At 33.9% G+C, this 19,701-nt stretch overlaps 2 protein-coding genes across 2 annotated transcripts in view; one reads left to right on the top strand and one right to left on the bottom strand.

Moving 5' to 3' along the window:
* The window catches only part of LOC132546306 (nose resistant to fluoxetine protein 6-like), a 33,744-nt gene extending 30,549 nt beyond the window's left edge, over positions 1-3,195 (bottom strand). Inside the window, exon 1 of the mRNA XM_060210031.1 lies at positions 2,844-3,195. Within this exon, the coding sequence (XP_060066014.1) occupies positions 2,844-3,195 (352 nt within the window). The remainder of the gene's footprint in view (positions 1-2,843) is intronic.
* Positions 3,196-9,996: 6,801 nt separating this feature from the next.
* LOC132546299 (alpha-aspartyl dipeptidase-like) lies at positions 9,997-17,702 on the top strand. Its single transcript, XM_060210022.1, has 8 exons — positions 9,997-10,121; positions 12,413-12,501; positions 14,440-14,514; positions 14,815-14,894; positions 15,759-15,932; positions 16,759-16,818; positions 16,968-17,050; positions 17,292-17,702. The coding sequence occupies exons 1-8, from the start codon at positions 10,027-10,029 to the stop codon at positions 17,344-17,346; spliced, it is 711 nt and encodes a 236-aa protein (XP_060066005.1). The 5' UTR covers positions 9,997-10,026; the 3' UTR covers positions 17,347-17,702.
* The last annotated feature ends 1,999 nt before the right edge of the window (positions 17,703-19,701 follow it).

The raw sequence follows: 19,701 nt of genomic DNA, 5'->3' as shown, positions 1-19,701 counted from the left end.
TCTTTGTATACCTTACTAAAATTACTGTGGCACAATAAGATATGAAAATTCAAATCTTTGTATGCCTTACTAAAATTACCGTGGCACAATAAGATATGAAAATTCAAATGTTTTGTATACCTTACTAAAATTACCGTGGCACAATAAGATATGAAAATTCAAATCTTTGTATACCTTACTAAAATTACCGTGGCACAATAAGATATGAAAATTCAAATCTTTGTACACCTTACTAAAATTACTGTGGCACAATAAGATATGAAAATTCAAATGTTTGTATACCTTACTAAAATTACCGTGGCACAATAAGATATGAAAATTCAAATCTTTGTACACCTTACTAAAATTACTGTGGCACAATAAGATATGAAAATTCAAATCTTTGTACACCTTACTAAAATTACTGTGGCACAATAAGATATGAAAATTCAAATCTTTGTACACCTTACTAAAATTACCATGGCACAATATGATATGAAAATTCAAATGTTTGTATACCTTACTAAAATTATCGTGGCACAATAAGATATGAAAATTCAAATGTTTTGTATACCTTACTAAAATTACCGTGGCACATTAAGATATGAAAATTCAAATGTTTGTATACCTTACTAAAATTACCGTGGTACAATAAGATATGAAAATTCAAATGTTTGTGTACCTTACTAAAATTACCGTGGCACAATAAGATATGAAAATTCAAATGTTTGTATACCTTACTAAAATTACCGTGGCACAATAAGATATGAAAATTCAAATGTTTTGTATACCTTACTAAAATTACCGTGGCACAATAAGATATGAAAATTCAAATGTTTTGTATACCTTACTAAAAATACCATGGCACAATAAGATATGAAAATTCAAATGTTTTGTATACCTTACTAAAAATACCGTGGCACAATAAGATATGAAAATTCAAATGTTTTGTATACCTTACTAAAATTACCGTGGCACAATAAGATATGAAAATTCAACTCTTTGTATACCTTACTAAAAATACTGTGGCACAATAAGATATGAAAATTCAAATCTTTGTATACCTTACTAAAATTACTGTGGCACAATACGATATGAAAATTCAAATGTTTGTATACCTTACTAAAATTACTGTGGCACAATAAGATATGGAAATTAATATTTTGTCAGGCTCTTGTCGGCCATTACATGATACAAGTAATTGAACAATGGGCTTTAAATTAGCTCCCCAACCTCAGTAAAATCATATCATTTTCTTTCTTTTTACATCAAGATGATTTAATTCAAAATTTTACTTTGTAAAGAGAAAGATTAGGTTTGCATAGATTATTTCACAAACATTTTTGGGTCATAGCAAGTAGACATTTAGAAAAATAGAATAAAAAGTGATATCTATTAAAAAAGAAATTGGGAACAACAGTTGATGCAAGGGAGTTCAGAATATAAAAGGATTTCTCTCGGCAGGCGAGCAATGGCCACCAGGTTCTCCGCACGATACATAACCAAAAATTCTTTTACATCAGTATTAAACATTTGTAAGATTATTTCACGACTTGCTAGTTTATATCCAACACATTCAATAATTTTTCTAAAAAATTAAATTTGGGTAATGGTACCAACCATGTGCTATCAGAATGAGATTTTGATTTAAACATCAAAAAAAGTTACGTCACACATCAACTTTAATCGCCAGGTAAGTTTGCATATCAAGTGAAAACTTAGGTACATAATTTTTTCCATACAATTCTTTTCTCCTTGAAACTGCTATTAAAGTCTTGTTAACCATATCAAAAAAAGAAAAACATATAAAAATTTGAACTTATATCACTGTTTCCATCATTCATTTCGTAACCACTTAACTCTCTTATCAGAATTTTAAAAAATATTGGCATACATAATAATCTTCTAAAGTCCGTCAGAGTTGTCAAACAAGTCCTTCATTTTCAATTTTCTGCCTGTAAGAACTTGCGTGCCTACCGTAAAATTGATAAATTTCAAGATTAATTTTCATTTAGTCCATGGGTATAGTTAGAATCCACAAACTTATGTGTCTGTGATATGATAGAGAGTTTTAACACTGATGCATTTCTAAAAATTTATCCACAAAATAAAGTGCCAGTGAAAATGTAAATTTTTGTAAAACCACAAAATTTTAGCCCATGAAAAAATATTTGAAATTGTTGAAAATAAAACAAGGATTTTGTTTGTTAAGTTGATGAAACTATCGTATGATTTAGGATTTCAATGTAGAAAATGTGAGATATTTTAGTAATTGTCATTGCAAACATTTATGGACTTCCTGAAGAAGTTTGTCGTAACTGCTAACCTCATTTGCTGTAATATAATATCATTTGATGGAATTAATATGAACGTCAAACTTTGTGACTGGTGCCAGGTTTGCGTTTTACTTTCAACAAAGAACAGCATTTAAATTTGAAACCCATATATAGACAAAAGTATGTAAATATAAGCATATGCCCATGTATCTTCTTATATATTGTATTATATACCCCTGGATTTTCTTGTATCTAAACAACTTGCAACAATGTGTGAAATATGAGCATTGATAAAATATATGTGACGGAACATACATCTACTACAACAATGCAGATACATTGTTTTTCGTCAGGTCAGAGACGTATATAACACACGTCTCTGGTCAGGTTAATGACACTGCCGGAGGTGATGGCAATAAGGTCAATATAAGGGACGTTTTATTTTTAACATGTGTGGACACAGGCGTGGTGTGGTTCGTGACACGGATCAATATATGGGACATTGTGAAATGACGTTTTTGGAAAACGATTTGTGTCAAAAATATGAAGTTCCAAGTAATATTTATCTCCAATATGCATTGTACTTACTTCTGAGACTCCACATCTTTCGATTCAATAAACCCATGACGTATTTTTCGGTGTGATTGAGGCATGTTTCTGTGACATTATACTTGGTTATAGTCCTGAGGAGGGGGAGCAAGGCTTCCAGAGACTCAAGAAAGCTGTCCCTATTCAATGGGGACAGCTGTGAGATCATAGAGAAAAGCCGAACTCCCGGCTGTGTGTAATCCGAATTCATTATCTGTGACTGGAGAAGTCGGCTTTGTGCTGCTTGTTCTGGCAGAGTATGTAACCCCTCCATGACATTGGAATATAAATCCTGTTGACCATAAGTCAAACACACACATATTGTCAATAATAAAACCACAGTCCAGGCCATGACCAGACAATTACTTCACCACACCAATACACTGCGGTTGACACAATTCTAATAGAACAAGATCAAGAGGCCACTAACCGCTTGCGAAATAGACGCTTATAACGTTAATGTACAATCCCGAGATACCCCGAATAATGTTTAAAAAAAGAAACACGTGCACACATACACACACACACACACTAAATACCAAATAAAAATCATCTTAGCGTGTTTATTTCAGTTGATATGCCTTCTTTGAAATATCACAAATTTCCAATTATGTTGTTTAAGATATTGACTACTGCGGCGATGCCAGGCCCCGGAGTCATGGAGAAAATAAAAAAAAGTTCGGACCTGTCAGAATAATACGGTCTACAGAATTATCGGATGGCCTGTAACTTGGAGCCCCGGCCAAGATAACCTTGTTTTTCTGGAATGATTTTATTATGATACGAGGACACAGGCCAGCTGGCTGGTTTAGTAATATAAGACGGTCTTATTATTTTTGAATACTTAGTATAACTAGATAAACTTGCATCATACTATAAAAAGATAAGGTGTATCAGTGACCTACTTATGAGCTCTCTAATAAACACCTGTATATCTGTACGTGTGATGTTAAGTACATCGTGAGCTTTAAAACTGTTCTTTTTCACGAATAGTACATTATCATTACCTTCTCGTCTTTCCCTTGTTACCATGTGTTTTATTTGGTCACGATAAAAATGTTTGGATATCTTTCACGTAGTTAAAACAAATGTGTGGCGAAACCTATTAACCAGTCTTTTCAAAAATTGTCATATGATGTCATATTACTCCAGAACCTTAATCCAATCGTAAAAGGCTTCGATCATGCGCTATACACACATGTACTCATGTATTCACGACAATGTACATAATTCGATTCAATTTTATTCCGTGAGTTTTTACAACTTATTGGATATGTAAGAATTTTACAAATGCCATATAACATAGCATACATTCAACGGTCGTCCTTACTCCATCATTATCAACTTGTTGGAAATATATAATTTTATAGATGGTATTACATAACTTGATGATATGCATTGAAGAATAATCGTGCATATAAGATCATTGTCAACTAATATATACATAGAGTTGTCAAATGATTAACATAATTATCATCATCGTCGTCATCAATTCGTCGTCGTCATCATCATCGTCGTCATCGTCATCATCATCACCGTACTCATCATCAATTCGTCGTCGTCAATTCTTCTTCTTTGTCGTCGTCGTCGTCGTCGTCATCATCGTCGTCGTCGTCGTCGTCGTCGTCATCGTCGTCGTCATCATCATCATCATCAATTGGTCATCATCATCATCATCATCATCATCATCATCATCATCATCATCATCATCATCATCATCATCATCATTAACAACAAATACAGTGTTACTAACATAACGAGAAATGACTACAATATATATTCGTCATACTCTTAAAATTTAAACTTGACACACCGACTAGTAAATACAGATATGATCTATGATAATTATTATATCAGTTATGGCCGTTCTTTTTTGGCCTCAAATATAAAAAAGTACATTTAAACGAGGACTCCAGTAATCCTCTCAGATGCTGCTGACTTTGGTCAAAAACTCTTTGCTTTATCAAATACAAAATACCTTTATAATTATAAGCATAAGCATCTCCGAAGCCGAGAGAAAAAAGACAAAGTTTAACATGATTTACCTAGTTAAAACAATTACCTATATTACCATTATTTAAAAATACGCTCAAAATAGTTATTCGAAAACATTGGATTAACCAGTATTTTATCATTCTATACGTTCTTATGAATTCTTATGGATATCGGTCTAATTAAAAATAAACCATTGCATTACATCTTAACTTTTAAAATTTCCTTACAAAACAATAAATGGACATTTTCTGTATCAATACCCTCTGAAGAACCCCAAACATCACACGCATAGTGCGATATTCTGCAAACATATGTATCAAATAAATGTAATAAGATTTTGCAATTTAGACTAAAGTTAGAAAAAAAAAATTGAGAAAAGTTCAAACATAGCTTTACGTCCCTGGTCAGCCAACTGTTTTTGTATCTGATGGAAGTCCACGATTCTCTATCATGTATACGACCTCCATTTCTTAATACAACAATTTTTGTTTTCTCTGTATTAACTGTCAGTTTCCATGCTGTGGAATAATCATGAAGACTATCTAGAAGACTGTGCAAACCTTCAATGGCTTAGGAAAACGTTACAAAATCATCAGTATACATTAACAGAAATAAACTTAATTCACCAAAATTGTAATCAATTGCTCCATTTTCAATGAATGAAATTTCTAAATTATTAATAACAAGTGAAAACAATATAGGTGATAATATTTCCCCTTGTATTAATCCAAAAATGTTCTCAAAATAATTGGAACATTTCCCTTTAATTGAGACACAAGGTTTAATTGATTTATGTAGTGACCTTATGACAGAAAGCAGTTTCCCTCGAATATCAAGCTTTGTCAGCTTGCGCCATACGCTTATTCTATCGACAAAATCTAACGCTTCACGAAAGTCTACGAAACAACAGCTTAACCGCCTATTTGAAGACAAGGTTTTAGTTATTACAGAGTGTAATGCAAAAATAGTACCAATCGTACTGACTTCAGGGCGAAATCCAAACCGTGCATCATTAAATACTTGAATAATTGTTTACGTATGCTATTCGAGATATTTCTGAGCAATTGAGTGTTTCTTAATCAATCTATACATTTTCATTTGTCACAAATAACACTTCCGAATACTGGTGCTTCAGAATACCGCTCTGTTAAAATTTGCTTGATATTTATGCGTATTTATGAAATTTGTGTGTTAATCTTGTTGGTTATAGCTAATGTTCTCCGTCATCTTGTGTAAATGTAAATGTTATTATTTATATATATATTCTCAATCTTATATGTTGTTGCATACGGAATGAAATAAAATTGAATGTAATTGTGGACAAAAGACAAACTTTTAAAGTGACTATACCGTTGACTGCACTTTAACAAAGGCGAAGCCACATTATTCTTTCCATTTTTTAAAATAAAAGGACCTTGGATTATATCTTCTCCAATATTCCAACATATCTCCTTCGACACTGATTTTGCCTTTTTAACTTTCCATTATTTTATACTCCTTTTCCTTACTTGTGAGAACAGCATGCGTCGAGTGACATTTGTTAAAATTGAAAAATTCAAATTATTTAAAGCTACTAAGTATTGCTTACGCAGAACTTTCAAACGATCATTAAACAATTGTTTATCACTGGAACTAGAAACAGAATTGGAATTAAGATTTACATGGTACCCATGGTATTATTGGAAGGTATATTTTGAAAAAAAAATGATCGCATTATACCAAGTAGAACATTAGTTAAATTACTAACACATGTATCTGTAGAATCTTGATTTACATCATCGTAGATTAAAACTGACTCTGTTAAAGAATCTAATTTAAGTCTAACAGATTCCGTAAAATGGTGGTGTTACTAGGCGTTCCATTTAAACACAGGTCTGTCATAAGTTCATCATCATCGACTTCAAATCCCATAGCGAAGGTATTACAGCGTATTTCAAAGCGCAAAGAAGCTTGGCCAGAGAATTCAACAAATTTGCTAACCATGAACTTTTTAATCATGTTAAACACGTTAAAGTAAATCATACGTATCCGTAGACCAGAGGATTTACGAAGGTTTAATAGTACCAAAATCGTAACCTCCTGGATCGGGAATCTTACTAACTCGCAAAAGCCTTACTTTATCAGTATCACTAAAATAATTAAAAATAGATTCAACGTGCAATTTTATTCCGACATGTAAATTATCAAATGAAATGAAATCTTTAGAAGCGTGTGACTGTTTAAATCGCCTATTATAATTACATTTGTGGATTCAGAATATTCTATTAAAAAAACATCACAATCATGATGTTCATAATAACGAGATGAATGGGATGGAAGATATGCAAATAACGATATTATATTGTTCGCATGACTAGTTAAATGTTTGGCAACAGTAACTGGTATGACAGTATCGCACTAAACATTTCCTATATTTACAAATTTCAGAATATTATTGCGGATAAGTAACACCGCCACCTTGTTTACAGCGTGTTAGTTTAGTACACATGTGTGTACGGACAGTTTAAACAGCCTGAAACACGGTAAATTGAAATAGTTGAAATTTGCACGGATAGAGGCTTGTATCTGTGGCAAGCTTCTTTTATATAATTTTATATAATTGACACTAATATAATGTCTACCCATTACACCAGGGCTTCCGTCAGTCCAGATCCTGTGATTTTTTTTTTATTATGATACACCCATTTCCAAAAATGTTGAAAATTAGAAACTCCAGAAATTAAACCACTATGGGATCAGGGACAGTGTTATCAATGGGATAGAACATTTTCTCACGAACAGTATATAGTTGGTAATATTCGACAGGGATTCTACCTGTCCGTACCAGTTGAGTCAGGTGTCCAACAGGGAGCAGTCCTTGGACCGAGTTTGTTTCTTTATACTCCGTGCAATATACTTTATACTAAATTCTCCACAGTAAGACTGTTCGCCTATGGCATTATTGTATATATGACTGTCATTTCCAATAAGGATGCTTCAGTTTTACGAAAAAGACCTCGACAAATTAATTGTTTTGGGAAAAAGATGGAAAAATGGAATTCCATTCCCATAAATCTACAAATACTTATATGGCCGCTGTCTCAACATACTGATAAAGCCAGTGACTTCTGCGTAATGTTCAATATAACAGGGCCTGAAATGGGATTCCCACATTAGCAACATACCAGTGACGTGCCAAAATCTTATTTTTTCCTGTTTATTTTACGAGAATTGTTTTGTATGTCTATTTTTTTCAATGAATTTTCTTGACTTCGGTTAGGGATGGATTTTGACAGTATTTCAATCTATGTATTTGGCCATTTTGTAAAATGATATCCGTAGTTTCTTCTCATAATATTCATTTTATTTTCCGTTATTTCAGGAGTAAAAAAAAAAAAAAAAATACAAAGTCATCTTCACTGCTATTTTCCATGTGGCGACATTTTCCTATATACGCTTACCAAAATGGCGTCAAAATGGCGTCCCGAAAATAGTATGTTGTAAATAAATTATTATTTCCCTGGTCATACACAACGGAAAACACTGAAAATATTATGAGACGAAGCAGGAAACAATTCTCCATAAGTGGACAAAATTACATTAAAATTGATCCATGAATGAAGTCAGGAAAATTCACTGAAAAAGGTTAGAAATATGAAAGTTTAAAGAAAAAAATAACACACACAAGGGAATATGACCTTTTTATAATTTGGATTGAGTTACAGTCGAGCCAAACAATAAATTAGATTACATCATACAGCTGTTTCGTCTTTCCAGGATTTGTCAGCGATGCTTAGGACCTAAAAATGAAGTCAATAAGGTAACTAAGGAGAATCCAAAGTGATCAAAAGAAAAGTCAGAATCTAGACGGGGAGGTGCAGCAGCCCCATAATTAGATAAATTTCGTAATTTTCATACATAATTTTAGAACTGCGTCAAGTATATATGTATTTTCTGAACCGTGCCACAAGTCGAGTGAATTTATAAACAGTTACAGAACTCTCTTATTTTCAAGCGTCCTTCTCTACAATATGTGGGTTCTCTACCAAAAAGACAGCATTCACAAATTAGGTATGGTACAGCGAAGAGCGACACTGGCGTATTTTCACTAACAACCGATATCACAATACTTCTGGTGTTGTGACATATATGCACTGGCGAAGCTATGATCCGATACGCATGGACACATGTAGGTATAAAATTTCTCACATAAAAACACAGATCCGCCAGACTCGTCTCTCTCATCCTTTGATTCCCTTTTAAACAATATACTGTAAAACCGTCTGTCGGAAATACTCATTTGAATCACCGACTAGTATAGAACTGAGAGTACAGGAATTTCCTTTAGACGAGCTATAGATAGTGTCCGGCTAGAGACCAAAGGGTCGCTAGTTCGAACAGTGGTGGCATAGGTGTTTTTCATTACTCATGATAATGATTATTTTTCTCTTACCCAGCTGGCTTGTTGGGTACTTTTGTAGGAGTTCAGAGTACAGATCACCTTAGTAGTCTCGGCTTGAGGGAATTTCCCTTTAGTTTAGCCATGGATGTATTATACGTCCCTGGTTTAGCGATAGAGTGTTCCCTAGTTCGAACCCCGGCGGTGGCAGTGTTTTTCATAACTCCTTCCTAATACAGATTTGGTGCTGTGACCACTCCAAGGGTAGAACTATAGGATATTGAGATGCTTCCTTGGAGATATTGAACCTGGGTTGTTGTTGATTTCGGGGTCGAAGACTTTGTGAACGAGGGAGTCATGTAGAAGTTGAGAGTTCAGGTCGCCTCACTAGTCTCAGCTAGTGAGAATTGCCTTTCAGAGTACGGCTAGAGACCGAAGGGTCGCTAGTTCGGACAGCGCTGGCAGGGCGTTTTTCATTATGCTTTCCTATTACATTAGAACTATTCCAAAGGACTCGTGAACTCACTTTGATCAGACCTTGTCACAACCGACTTTCTTAGAAGCCTTAAAACCAACCCGCTAACTTAAATTGAATGTTAATTTTCCCCAAGTACATTGTATTGTACACACCATTAATATCAACGCAATCTTCAGCATATTGACATTAACGTGTAGATGTATGCTAGCTCACTATATACAGCAGGGACATAAGTAAATTGGTAACCTTCGTACTATTGATTACGTCACTTCCGCTTTCACTTTGTTCGCAGCAAGACGTGCACGTGACAGACGGAGGAGGAAGCCACGAACATGGGAACAAGACGACTACTGTTGATCTCCAACTCCACGCTACACGGAAGTGGTTATCTCGAACACTGTAGCGCCCTTATAAAAACATTTCTGAAGTAAGCATTTCGATTCCGCAATATTGCTTTCAGTTGCATTCCAACGAAACCGAAAGTACACAGGCTTGGTAAAGTAGCGACTTTATTTATTATTGTATAAAGCATGTTGTGTCCGATTTGAAACTCAATAACTTATTAGCTTGATATAACCCCTCTGAGCCATTCTTGGCTTTAACTGTTTCATATCTCTCGAACAAGAACATCATGTGACTCGCAAAGTAAAATTACATTGTGCTTGTTTGTACATGTATACATAAACTGAATTAGCTTTATGTTTCATTTACAAAATACTATTGTCATTGATTTTTTTTTTCATAAAATGTGATTTAGATATATTATGATTTCGCATTTATGTTGAAATGCATAATACTGCAAGTTGTACATATATACTCAGAGGAGAAAAAACTTAAACTTCAACTTTAGGGTTAAATAAGATAACATTTTTAAGCCAAATGTCTAAATGTTGAATGCAAGAATTAACTTTTAATATTTAACCATCTATCTTCAAATTTCCTGAGATTTTTAATAAATGGGAACTTCAGGCCACGAATTAGGGTACGGTACCCTAATGTTCACAAGGTTGATATAACCGCAATCCATTCCTTATTAAGTGCATTGGCCAACTTCCGGAGGTTACCTGGAATGTTTGCTTGATTCCGAACTCTTCTGTCTAATTTATCCCAAACATGTTCTCTTTTGGACAAATCAGGGCTATATGGAGACAAATTAATAGGGGTGATGTTCAGGGTTGCAAGAAAGTCCCTACAAATTTTGCAATGTTTGGTCTAGCATTATGCTGAAAGATCAAGTGGTGCCTTATAATATAAGAAACAACATGAGGCCTAAGGATCTCATCTCGATAGAGTACAGCCTTAAAATTTCTGTTAACTATCACTAAAGGTGTGTGTAAACCACGAGAAATTCCTCCCAAAATCATTGCAGATCCACCCGCAAATCTGTTGTGTTCCAAAACAAAAGCATCTTTTTGTTGACAGCCATGTGATCGTAATTACGTGAACAGGATGTCAATGAATATACATTTGCGAAAAGCATGGATCTCCAACATCTATTAGGAAAATATCTACGCACATTTGCCATCCGCCATCGCATACAACTTGCTTGGTGTCAGTGGCAAATCAACATATTGGTGACATTGGCATAAATTTGCCTCTCAGTCTATTTCTTAGAGTATTTGGATGTATTCGACAGTTTCCATTGCCAATGGTGTTTCTTGCTGTTTTGGCTGCTGTTAATCTGTTGATCTTGACGTCATTAGCTCTTTCAATGGCATTGAGACTTAAAACCAACTGGCTTATAGTCAATTTGTGAACTCCAAAGAGAGTAGCAAACCGCTGTTGAGTGCTACCTCCCATGAGCATTGCAAGGGCCAGATCTATAGTTGTGGCATATTTGCAAAAACAATTACTGATTGTAAATGTATTGGCAATCACATGTCTTTGTGATAGTCAGAAATCCACACTAGTTTGAATGGAAAAGAACAAATGCATTTGTACAGTCGAAGTATATCAGTAATTTGGGTGCATCCTATGTAAGCAAGTTTTGTGTCATGGATGTAAAACTTTTTAACATTTATTGGGGGGTAAGGTAAGGAGCACTAATATTCCTCGTAATCTTTGTATATGGCTATGTATGTTCAATACAAAATAATTCATAATTTAAGAAGCTATGTTTCTTTATCCTTTTGTTAAAGTTTGGCTTATTATTGACCTGTGTCAGCTGTCAGCTTATGATGAGTTTCATAGCAATAGTTGAAAACAACAGTAAAGTAACTGAAACGGGTTCATACTAAAATTTTTGCATGTGGATTCGAAAGGGTAAACAAGAAGCAAGAAAACCTCTAATTGCGAAAAATCAAGAAAAAATTTGTCTGAATTATTCCGACATTCTATCAACTTTTTGTATATTGGTCTGGAGTCAACTTCAGACCAATATAAAAAATAGTTGATAGAACATTAGAATAATTCAGACTTGAAATACAGAAAAAAAAATCACAATTGTAGTGTAGCATATACCTAACCGTAGATACTTGAATATCTTTTTACCTAGGTGTGTATTTACAAACATGGCCACTGTGACTAAATACCTATCCTTACAGATATCCAGGCATGTAGGGTACTCTTAATATCAACTCTACCGTAGTCTCTCCATTATGTTGGTGTGTGATAACATTCAGTCTATACTTATGTATATACAATCATGTACAAGTACACTTATCAGTAGCTGTTTGTTATGTTGAAAAGCAGTGACAAAGATATTTCCTTACAATACAGAGATGTGAAGCGGGTTTTGTTTGTGCCCTATGCTCTACATGATAGAGATGGATATGCCAAAATTGCACGGGAGGCCTTCAATGAAATGGGTAGGTGGTGTTTGTATCAACGTTTATTCTTAATGTCTATTAGAACCTGAATACAGGGTCTGTATTCATGAAACCATTCTCATGCTCAAGCATAGATTTTGTGCTCAAGCAACTTTTTTATAATTCACCTAAATCATATAAAATAATACAAATATCAAATATAAACATTGAATATAACTTTGACTTGAAGTCCTTTCAAATTTTTTTTTTAATCTTTTGCAAAATCAGTCTTATTTATTAATTTTTAACTTAAACAAGACATAAGGCTTGAGCACAAAATATCATGCTTGAGCATGAGAACGGTTTCATGAATATGGGTCCAGGTCTCAGTATCTACTGTTTGTGGAAAACATCGAGTTAAAGACATAAAATGGAAGGAGTTAGATCCATCTCTGTCATCTTGAAAGATTTAAAGATCAATGAAAAGGTCAGCCATTGTTAGCTATCTTTTTTATGGAAATATTACTTCATTGTAATATTGTACACCATATTTCAAATTAAATAAAGGTGAAATTCCCCCTTTCTTATTCTACATTTTAATGGTTTTGGACCAATTTTTTCATTCGCAATGTTTTTAACTAGTGCATCAAACACTTTATGGTATTATGTGTTGAAATTCAAGGCAATTTTGTCACTTTCCGTCGATGAGAAATGCATTGTCTCTTACACCATACACGAGAAAACTGCATAATAATTGAATTTGGATATACTTGAAATATTTATTTGTATTTAAATATATTTGAAAGTTATGAAATTTTCTATGAAATGATGTATAATGAATGTGATTGAGGCAGTGAACCATTTTAAGCTGACAGATCACAGTATATATCTGTTACCAGGATTCACTTTGTTACAAAACAAACTTGTTGATTAGATTCTTTTCATGTTTATTTCTTCATCTTAAAACAAAAAAATATCTGTCAACAAAACAAATACAATCATACTTCACATACTCCCATACATGAGATAGTAAAAGGGCAATAACTCTGTCGACAACTGCTGTTATATAACGGATGTACTCTACCCTATCAAATATACATAGACAATGATATTTATTAGTATTATGATTTATAAATCTATCGAATCTGAACAGCTGAATCTGAAAACATATAAATATCATTTATTACAGACCTATGCTTCTACTCACACAATTTACAAATAAACTCTACTAAAATTCTAGTTAATGAAATAGTGAGAAACACAGATATCGCTGAAAAAAAAACAAAAAAACCTGGACCTGTCAGACACTCACCCCACAGCTATGATGTGGAGGTTTCTTTGAATTTTCCGTCCATGCTGGTATTCTGGATGATTCGACCAGGAGTTTTTCACTGCAGTGATATATATATACCTCATAAATACTTGGGAGCCTTATAAACATAATGTAAATACATAGAAACAGAATTTAACAAAAAAATACTTTTAAATCTTTACAGACCCAATTTCACTTTGACCTTTAAATTAGTCAATGCCAAAAACGTCCATCACTGTATGAAAATAACTGAAAAAGATAAAATTTACATAACCTCAATTAAAATACAAAAATAAAATATATTGCCTACATTTTCAAAGGTATTAGATATCCAAAAATATGGTAAACAGAGTAAAACAATGTTACCAGATAAATACATGACTTTTCCCAAACTCCAAAATAGATCTTGCACATCACTGATCAGGAGCAGAGTGCCCAAGGTGGCCAAAGCCCCTACACAGGTAATTAATATATAAAAACTAAGGTACTTGCTCTTACCAATCATATGGCCTGTCCTTAGTTAGGTGTCGTGACAACTCAACCTCACTCTCATACACACGTAAGGTAAGTGCATATCCGATACACACATTCATGCAACCTTTTGCCACTGTAGACCATAATGCACTTTCTTGCAGAAAATGTATTTCTTAATTTAATTTCTATTACGCTTCACTCCCAATTTGTAGGATATGAATTGGACAGTATCCACACTCAGCCCAGCGCAGTAGAGGCGGTGAAAAAAGCTGAAGCGGTTTTTATTGGTACAGTACATGTAATGTTTATCAGTTTGAGATATACTGCGACATGTGTTATATTGATATCTTTAAAATCACTTCAACAGAGATTCTGTGTCAGTTTGAAAAGATGAAGTCCTTTTCCCAAAATGAACAGAATGTAGAAAAAATGTTAAAGTCTATTTACTTTTTCCAAAAAACTTTCATTTTGTGCTTAGGTCGAAAGTTCATTTTGCCTGTGTATGTGATATTCCAGAATTACCTTTAAGGCAATTAGATCCTGCTTAATATCCTTAAATATCCATCAGGGTTTATTTTTTCCTGCAGGAGGAGGTAATACATTCCGTCTGCTCGACACCTTGTACAAGGAGGGAGTGCTGGAGGAGATAAGACGTAGGGTTGAACAGGTTTGTACAATACTTCTTCGTTAACTCCGACAAACATACAGGAGAATCAGACATACAGAATTTAAAATTTTTTTCTCTCTATTAATGTTTAACCCATCATTATTAAATGGTGGACTTTTCAAATCGCTCTGCATCCATGATCACTTGTCCTTCTGTCATTAAACAATTTTTTGTTACCACTATCCATGGAGAAGTATTGGATATCCGGATCTCTTTCCAACTTCATATGTACATGTAAGATCGAACCCTAGGTCCTTAGCTGTGCATTTTCAGACTGATCCAAAATAACAACATGGCCGAAACTTGGTCAACCTGGATTTTGATAGTAATGGTTATTATTATTTCTGGAGAAATAGTCGGTGGATTTTTCTAAAATTCCATTTGCAGGTTCTCCTTGGCCCTTAGTTGTGTGTATTTGATTTTGGGACTGATCAGAAAAAAATATCTTGGATTTTGACAAGAAATTTTTGTTGAAGCTTGGGAAGTTAAATGTCCAAGATAGATCTGTCAGAAATTTCACATGGTGGTTTCCCTTGGTTTTTTGTTGTACCCTTTTGATGTTTGGACTGCCAGAAAAACTAAATACTGACAGACTATCGCCTTTTAATCCAAAAATTATTATTGTTATTTCTTGAAAGGAATTCTCAAATTTCATATTATTAGCACAAATAAGAGAAAAGATGAGAATAGAAAGTAAAAGAAAAAAATTTTAAAAAACAAATTAAGATCAAACATTGCATGATGGGTGTCAAGATCCCTCTGGGACTTCTTATTATAGTTAAGATAATTGTCATGTAATCTCTGAACAGAAGATACGTTTTATCATGATTTTACACTGTTGTCACATATGGTTATTATTTTTAGGATGGTGTACCATACATTGGGTCAAGCGCTGGGAGTAACGTGGCCACCTGTAGCATTAATACTACAAACGACATGCCAATAGTATACCCACCAAGCTTCTCTGCTTTAAACCTTGTCCCCTTCAACATCAATGCCCACTATATTGAGCCAGCACCTGGCAGCACACACATGGGGGTAAGTTATTGTAGGATATATTTCAGGGATAAATATTCTTAGGTTCCAGCTGGAAAATAAATTGGTATATCAGCGTATGAAAGTGCACTTTTAACATGCACTCTGCTACTGCATAGTTTATTTAGAGGTGTCTTGTTTATCCGATTATATGTTGATGAACTTGTTTTATATCTGTGTTGAATTTCAACCCTGTTCATCAATGACACATTGACTTTAACAGTGACAGATCCATAACAATATGTGATTTTGACATTGACCAACCCATGTCTCTGTATGATTTTGACATTAACCAATCCATGGCCATGTTTGATTTTGAAATTGACCAATCTGTGGCTCTGTTTGATATTGACAATGACCAATCCATGACCCTGTTTTATTTTGACATTAACAAATCCATGGCCATGTCTGATTTTGAAATTGACCAATCTGTGGCTCTGTTTGATTGATATTGACCAATCTGTGGTGCCATTTGATTTTGTTGGGATGTGTCCTTAGAATATGTTTTTTTTTCATTAAAAAGTGAAGTAAATAGGATTAAAGAAATAAAGCACAATTTGTAATAAATATTGAAGTGTTCAACATCAGCTCAAACATTTTTTCAGGTTGGTAATGTCAATAGATCAGACCAACTTGGTCGATTTCTTACCATCTCTTGCACAACACCAAACATCACACTCTAATCTTCCACTGGTTGTGTTATAAGAACATTTGTCTGATGAAGGTGACTGTGCAGTCATCGAAACATTCTAATCTTCTACTTCTATTCTATCAACTCAGATGCTTATGGTGTGTCCAAAATTAACTTCTATTTCAATTTTTCCTCAAGGAAACCCGTGAGGCTAGAATCAAACAGTATCATGAATATCCAGACACACCTCCAGTACTGGTAAGTACAGACTGTTGTTGTAAAGTCAGATGTAAAAAAGTTCTTTACCAGCGATATATGCTTTATTTTAATGTAAAGAATAGATATGGTCACAGTGGTGAATGATTCGTCTCAGCGACAGTATTTGATCCTGTTTTCTTTGTTGACAGGGGTTGAGAGAGGGCTGCGTACTGTTGGTGGAAGGAGACAAAGCCACACTGATGGGGAAAAATGGGGCAAAGCTTTTCGTAAGGTAGCAGAACTTTTTTTATATCATTAATTGAACTGGCTGCTTAAAATCAACAGCAGAAGTTCCACAAACTTGACTGTAGAATTTTAGTACACTACCATTGTATATTGTTTGGATCGCCCTTTGTTTGCGTGTATTATTTTTTGTTAACAAAAATATTAGGATTTCAATTTGTTTCGTTTGTTATTTTGAAACTGTTGTTTATTTAGAATAACAGAAAATATTCATGCCTTCCTTATTCCAGGGACACAGAACCAAAAGAGATAGACCTGGGGGCTGACCTCTCCTTCCTTCTATAAGAACAGCAAAATGGATGAAGATGCTGAAGTTAAGCCCTGACCTGTGAAATATTGTGGGAGATACATGTAAATGTAAAGAGACATATTTACAAATTCTGTGGTTTGAAATTTATTTTTTTAGTCAGCTGATATTAGTGGACAATACAAGCCTCAAATAACTAGTGTAGGACAATCAAATCATAACCTTTATACTGTAGGACAATCAAACCATATTCTTATCTTGTTCAATATCTTGAAAAAAACATTTGTGAACATTTTTTGTTGTGAGAAAAAAGTTGAAAATACTTGGTAGCCAAGGAACTGTGGAGCAAAACTTTCTGGAAATATCAATAAATGAATTTAATGCTGCCCAAAAAGATTGTTCACCAACTGTTTTTAAACCATCAGAATTCGGACACATTCGATTTCAAGGTGATGAAAACAACATCACCTAAGTACGAGGTCACTGATGACCTGAGAGAAATCACTATAAAACACTGATCTATCCTCAGAATGACAGCTTTGTATCAGCAGAGATCTTCTAGAACAGGTGACAACAAGGGCATCATGATAGTCCGAACAGATTTCATACTCGTTGATAGCAAGCAAGTGTATCATTTAGCAGTAAAGACAACCATCATCATTTAAATGAAAGGAAAAACAAGTCATCGTCTTTAAATAAACAAACTTCATCAGTCTTTCAGACCACAGTTCAGTTACAAGCTAACTACCAGGAATAATAACGAAGACAGACAACTGAGACTATTTATATATATACGTAGTAGCATCATCGACACCGAATTGAGCTACCTGCAACAGAAAAGCATCAAAAATTTTAAAACTAGTAGACTGTAAAATCATATTCAATTCCATGAAGCATCCATCAAATTGACTCGTAAGAAAACCCAAAAAATAAGGTAAACGAATCCGTAAGGAATTATGGAAAACAAAGTCAAACAGCATGCAAAAAAGACATTATGTCTACACTGAACTGCTTTGTACTAGTCCATGTATTCAACATGTTCAGAATGAACTGAACTGAATGGCAGGGACTATGGGAGTATACTGAAGTACAACAGGGACCATTTTAATGCTAGACACAATTTGAGTTGAATGTGAGGAAGATTTTCTCTTAAACAGGGAGACATGTATGTATATAATGTTGACAGCATTGAAAAAATATTAAACACATATGGTAATCACATATTTTATTTCATTGGAATCGTGTTGTAAACATAAATTGCAACATCCTGCATTAGGACAGAATTATGACCGGTTCTGCTTCATCACTGTATTCTGAGTAATAAATATTTCGTAGTCTTTCAATACACAAATGCTGTTCCTTTATTCAAAACATATATTATGTATTGTCTGTGATACAAATAGACACAATGCATATAGAATTTCCAGCTTGTTAAATATTTTTAAAATTGATTTTATCAATATTTCGAAAAATCTCTACTTTTTTTTTCTATTTCATTGAGTTTGACAGAGAGCTACATGTAGCTCTCCCACCCTGTTATATACACCACAGAATACAACAGCTTGCTAAATCATTTCTATTTCATAAAGTTTGATGGAGGGATTCATGTAGCTCTCCCATTCAAGCCATACACACCACTTGACAAAAGCTTGCATAAGATCCTGGGTTCAGTGAGGAAACTTGTGGACCATGCATCTGTTCAACACAAGATTTAAGGATGTATGATCTTACTTGTGTAGATATAAGTCCTATATTTTTGTGTAATAAAAATATCATGTTTCATATAAAGAGAATATAGATAGTTTTATAATTTTCCTCTATGAAGTAGAGATTTTAAAACCATGAAATATCACAAAAACGTAGTAATGGCAGTGATTAAATAAATAAGGTACATATATTTTGTTTCTTACAAAACTGTCACATACTTTATATTAGCAATTCATAATGTTTAACCATATTTTATACTGAAAAATTAACAAACAGTTTAAAAAAACCAGAGAGAGTGATGGGTTCTATAGATGTACCCCCACTCCAGACTTTTTGTTTCAAAAGTGGTTAAGTCTCACAAGTTAATTTATCCTTTAAAGTTAACTAGTAATTGTTGAGATAACATAATACTGTAATGCGAAAATGTGAAAAAATCCAATGAGTTGCTCACAAGATGTCTTGTACAAATGTTTTTTTTTATTTCAAACGTATGAGTGTGCATCTGATCTTTGAACCTTTCATCCTGACCGTTGACCACCAAATCTATTCTAGTGTAGAACATGATGTTATGGTACTCCATGATCTTTGACCCTCACACTATTACTGACGACCACAAAAATCTATCTGATGAAGTAATGTGACTTCTAAGTGTGTACTGACCCTATGTGACTGATCTGGATACAGCT

This window comes from Ylistrum balloti, unplaced genomic scaffold (assembly GCF_031769215.1).
Source record: "Ylistrum balloti isolate Yb309-2 unplaced genomic scaffold, AGI_CSIRO_Ybal_v1 Utg369882, whole genome shotgun sequence".
Classification (NCBI taxonomy): domain Eukaryota; kingdom Metazoa; phylum Mollusca; class Bivalvia; order Pectinida; family Pectinidae; genus Ylistrum; species Ylistrum balloti.
The sequence above is the reverse complement of the archived record's forward strand: the minus strand, read 5'-3'. Positions and strand labels throughout refer to the sequence as shown.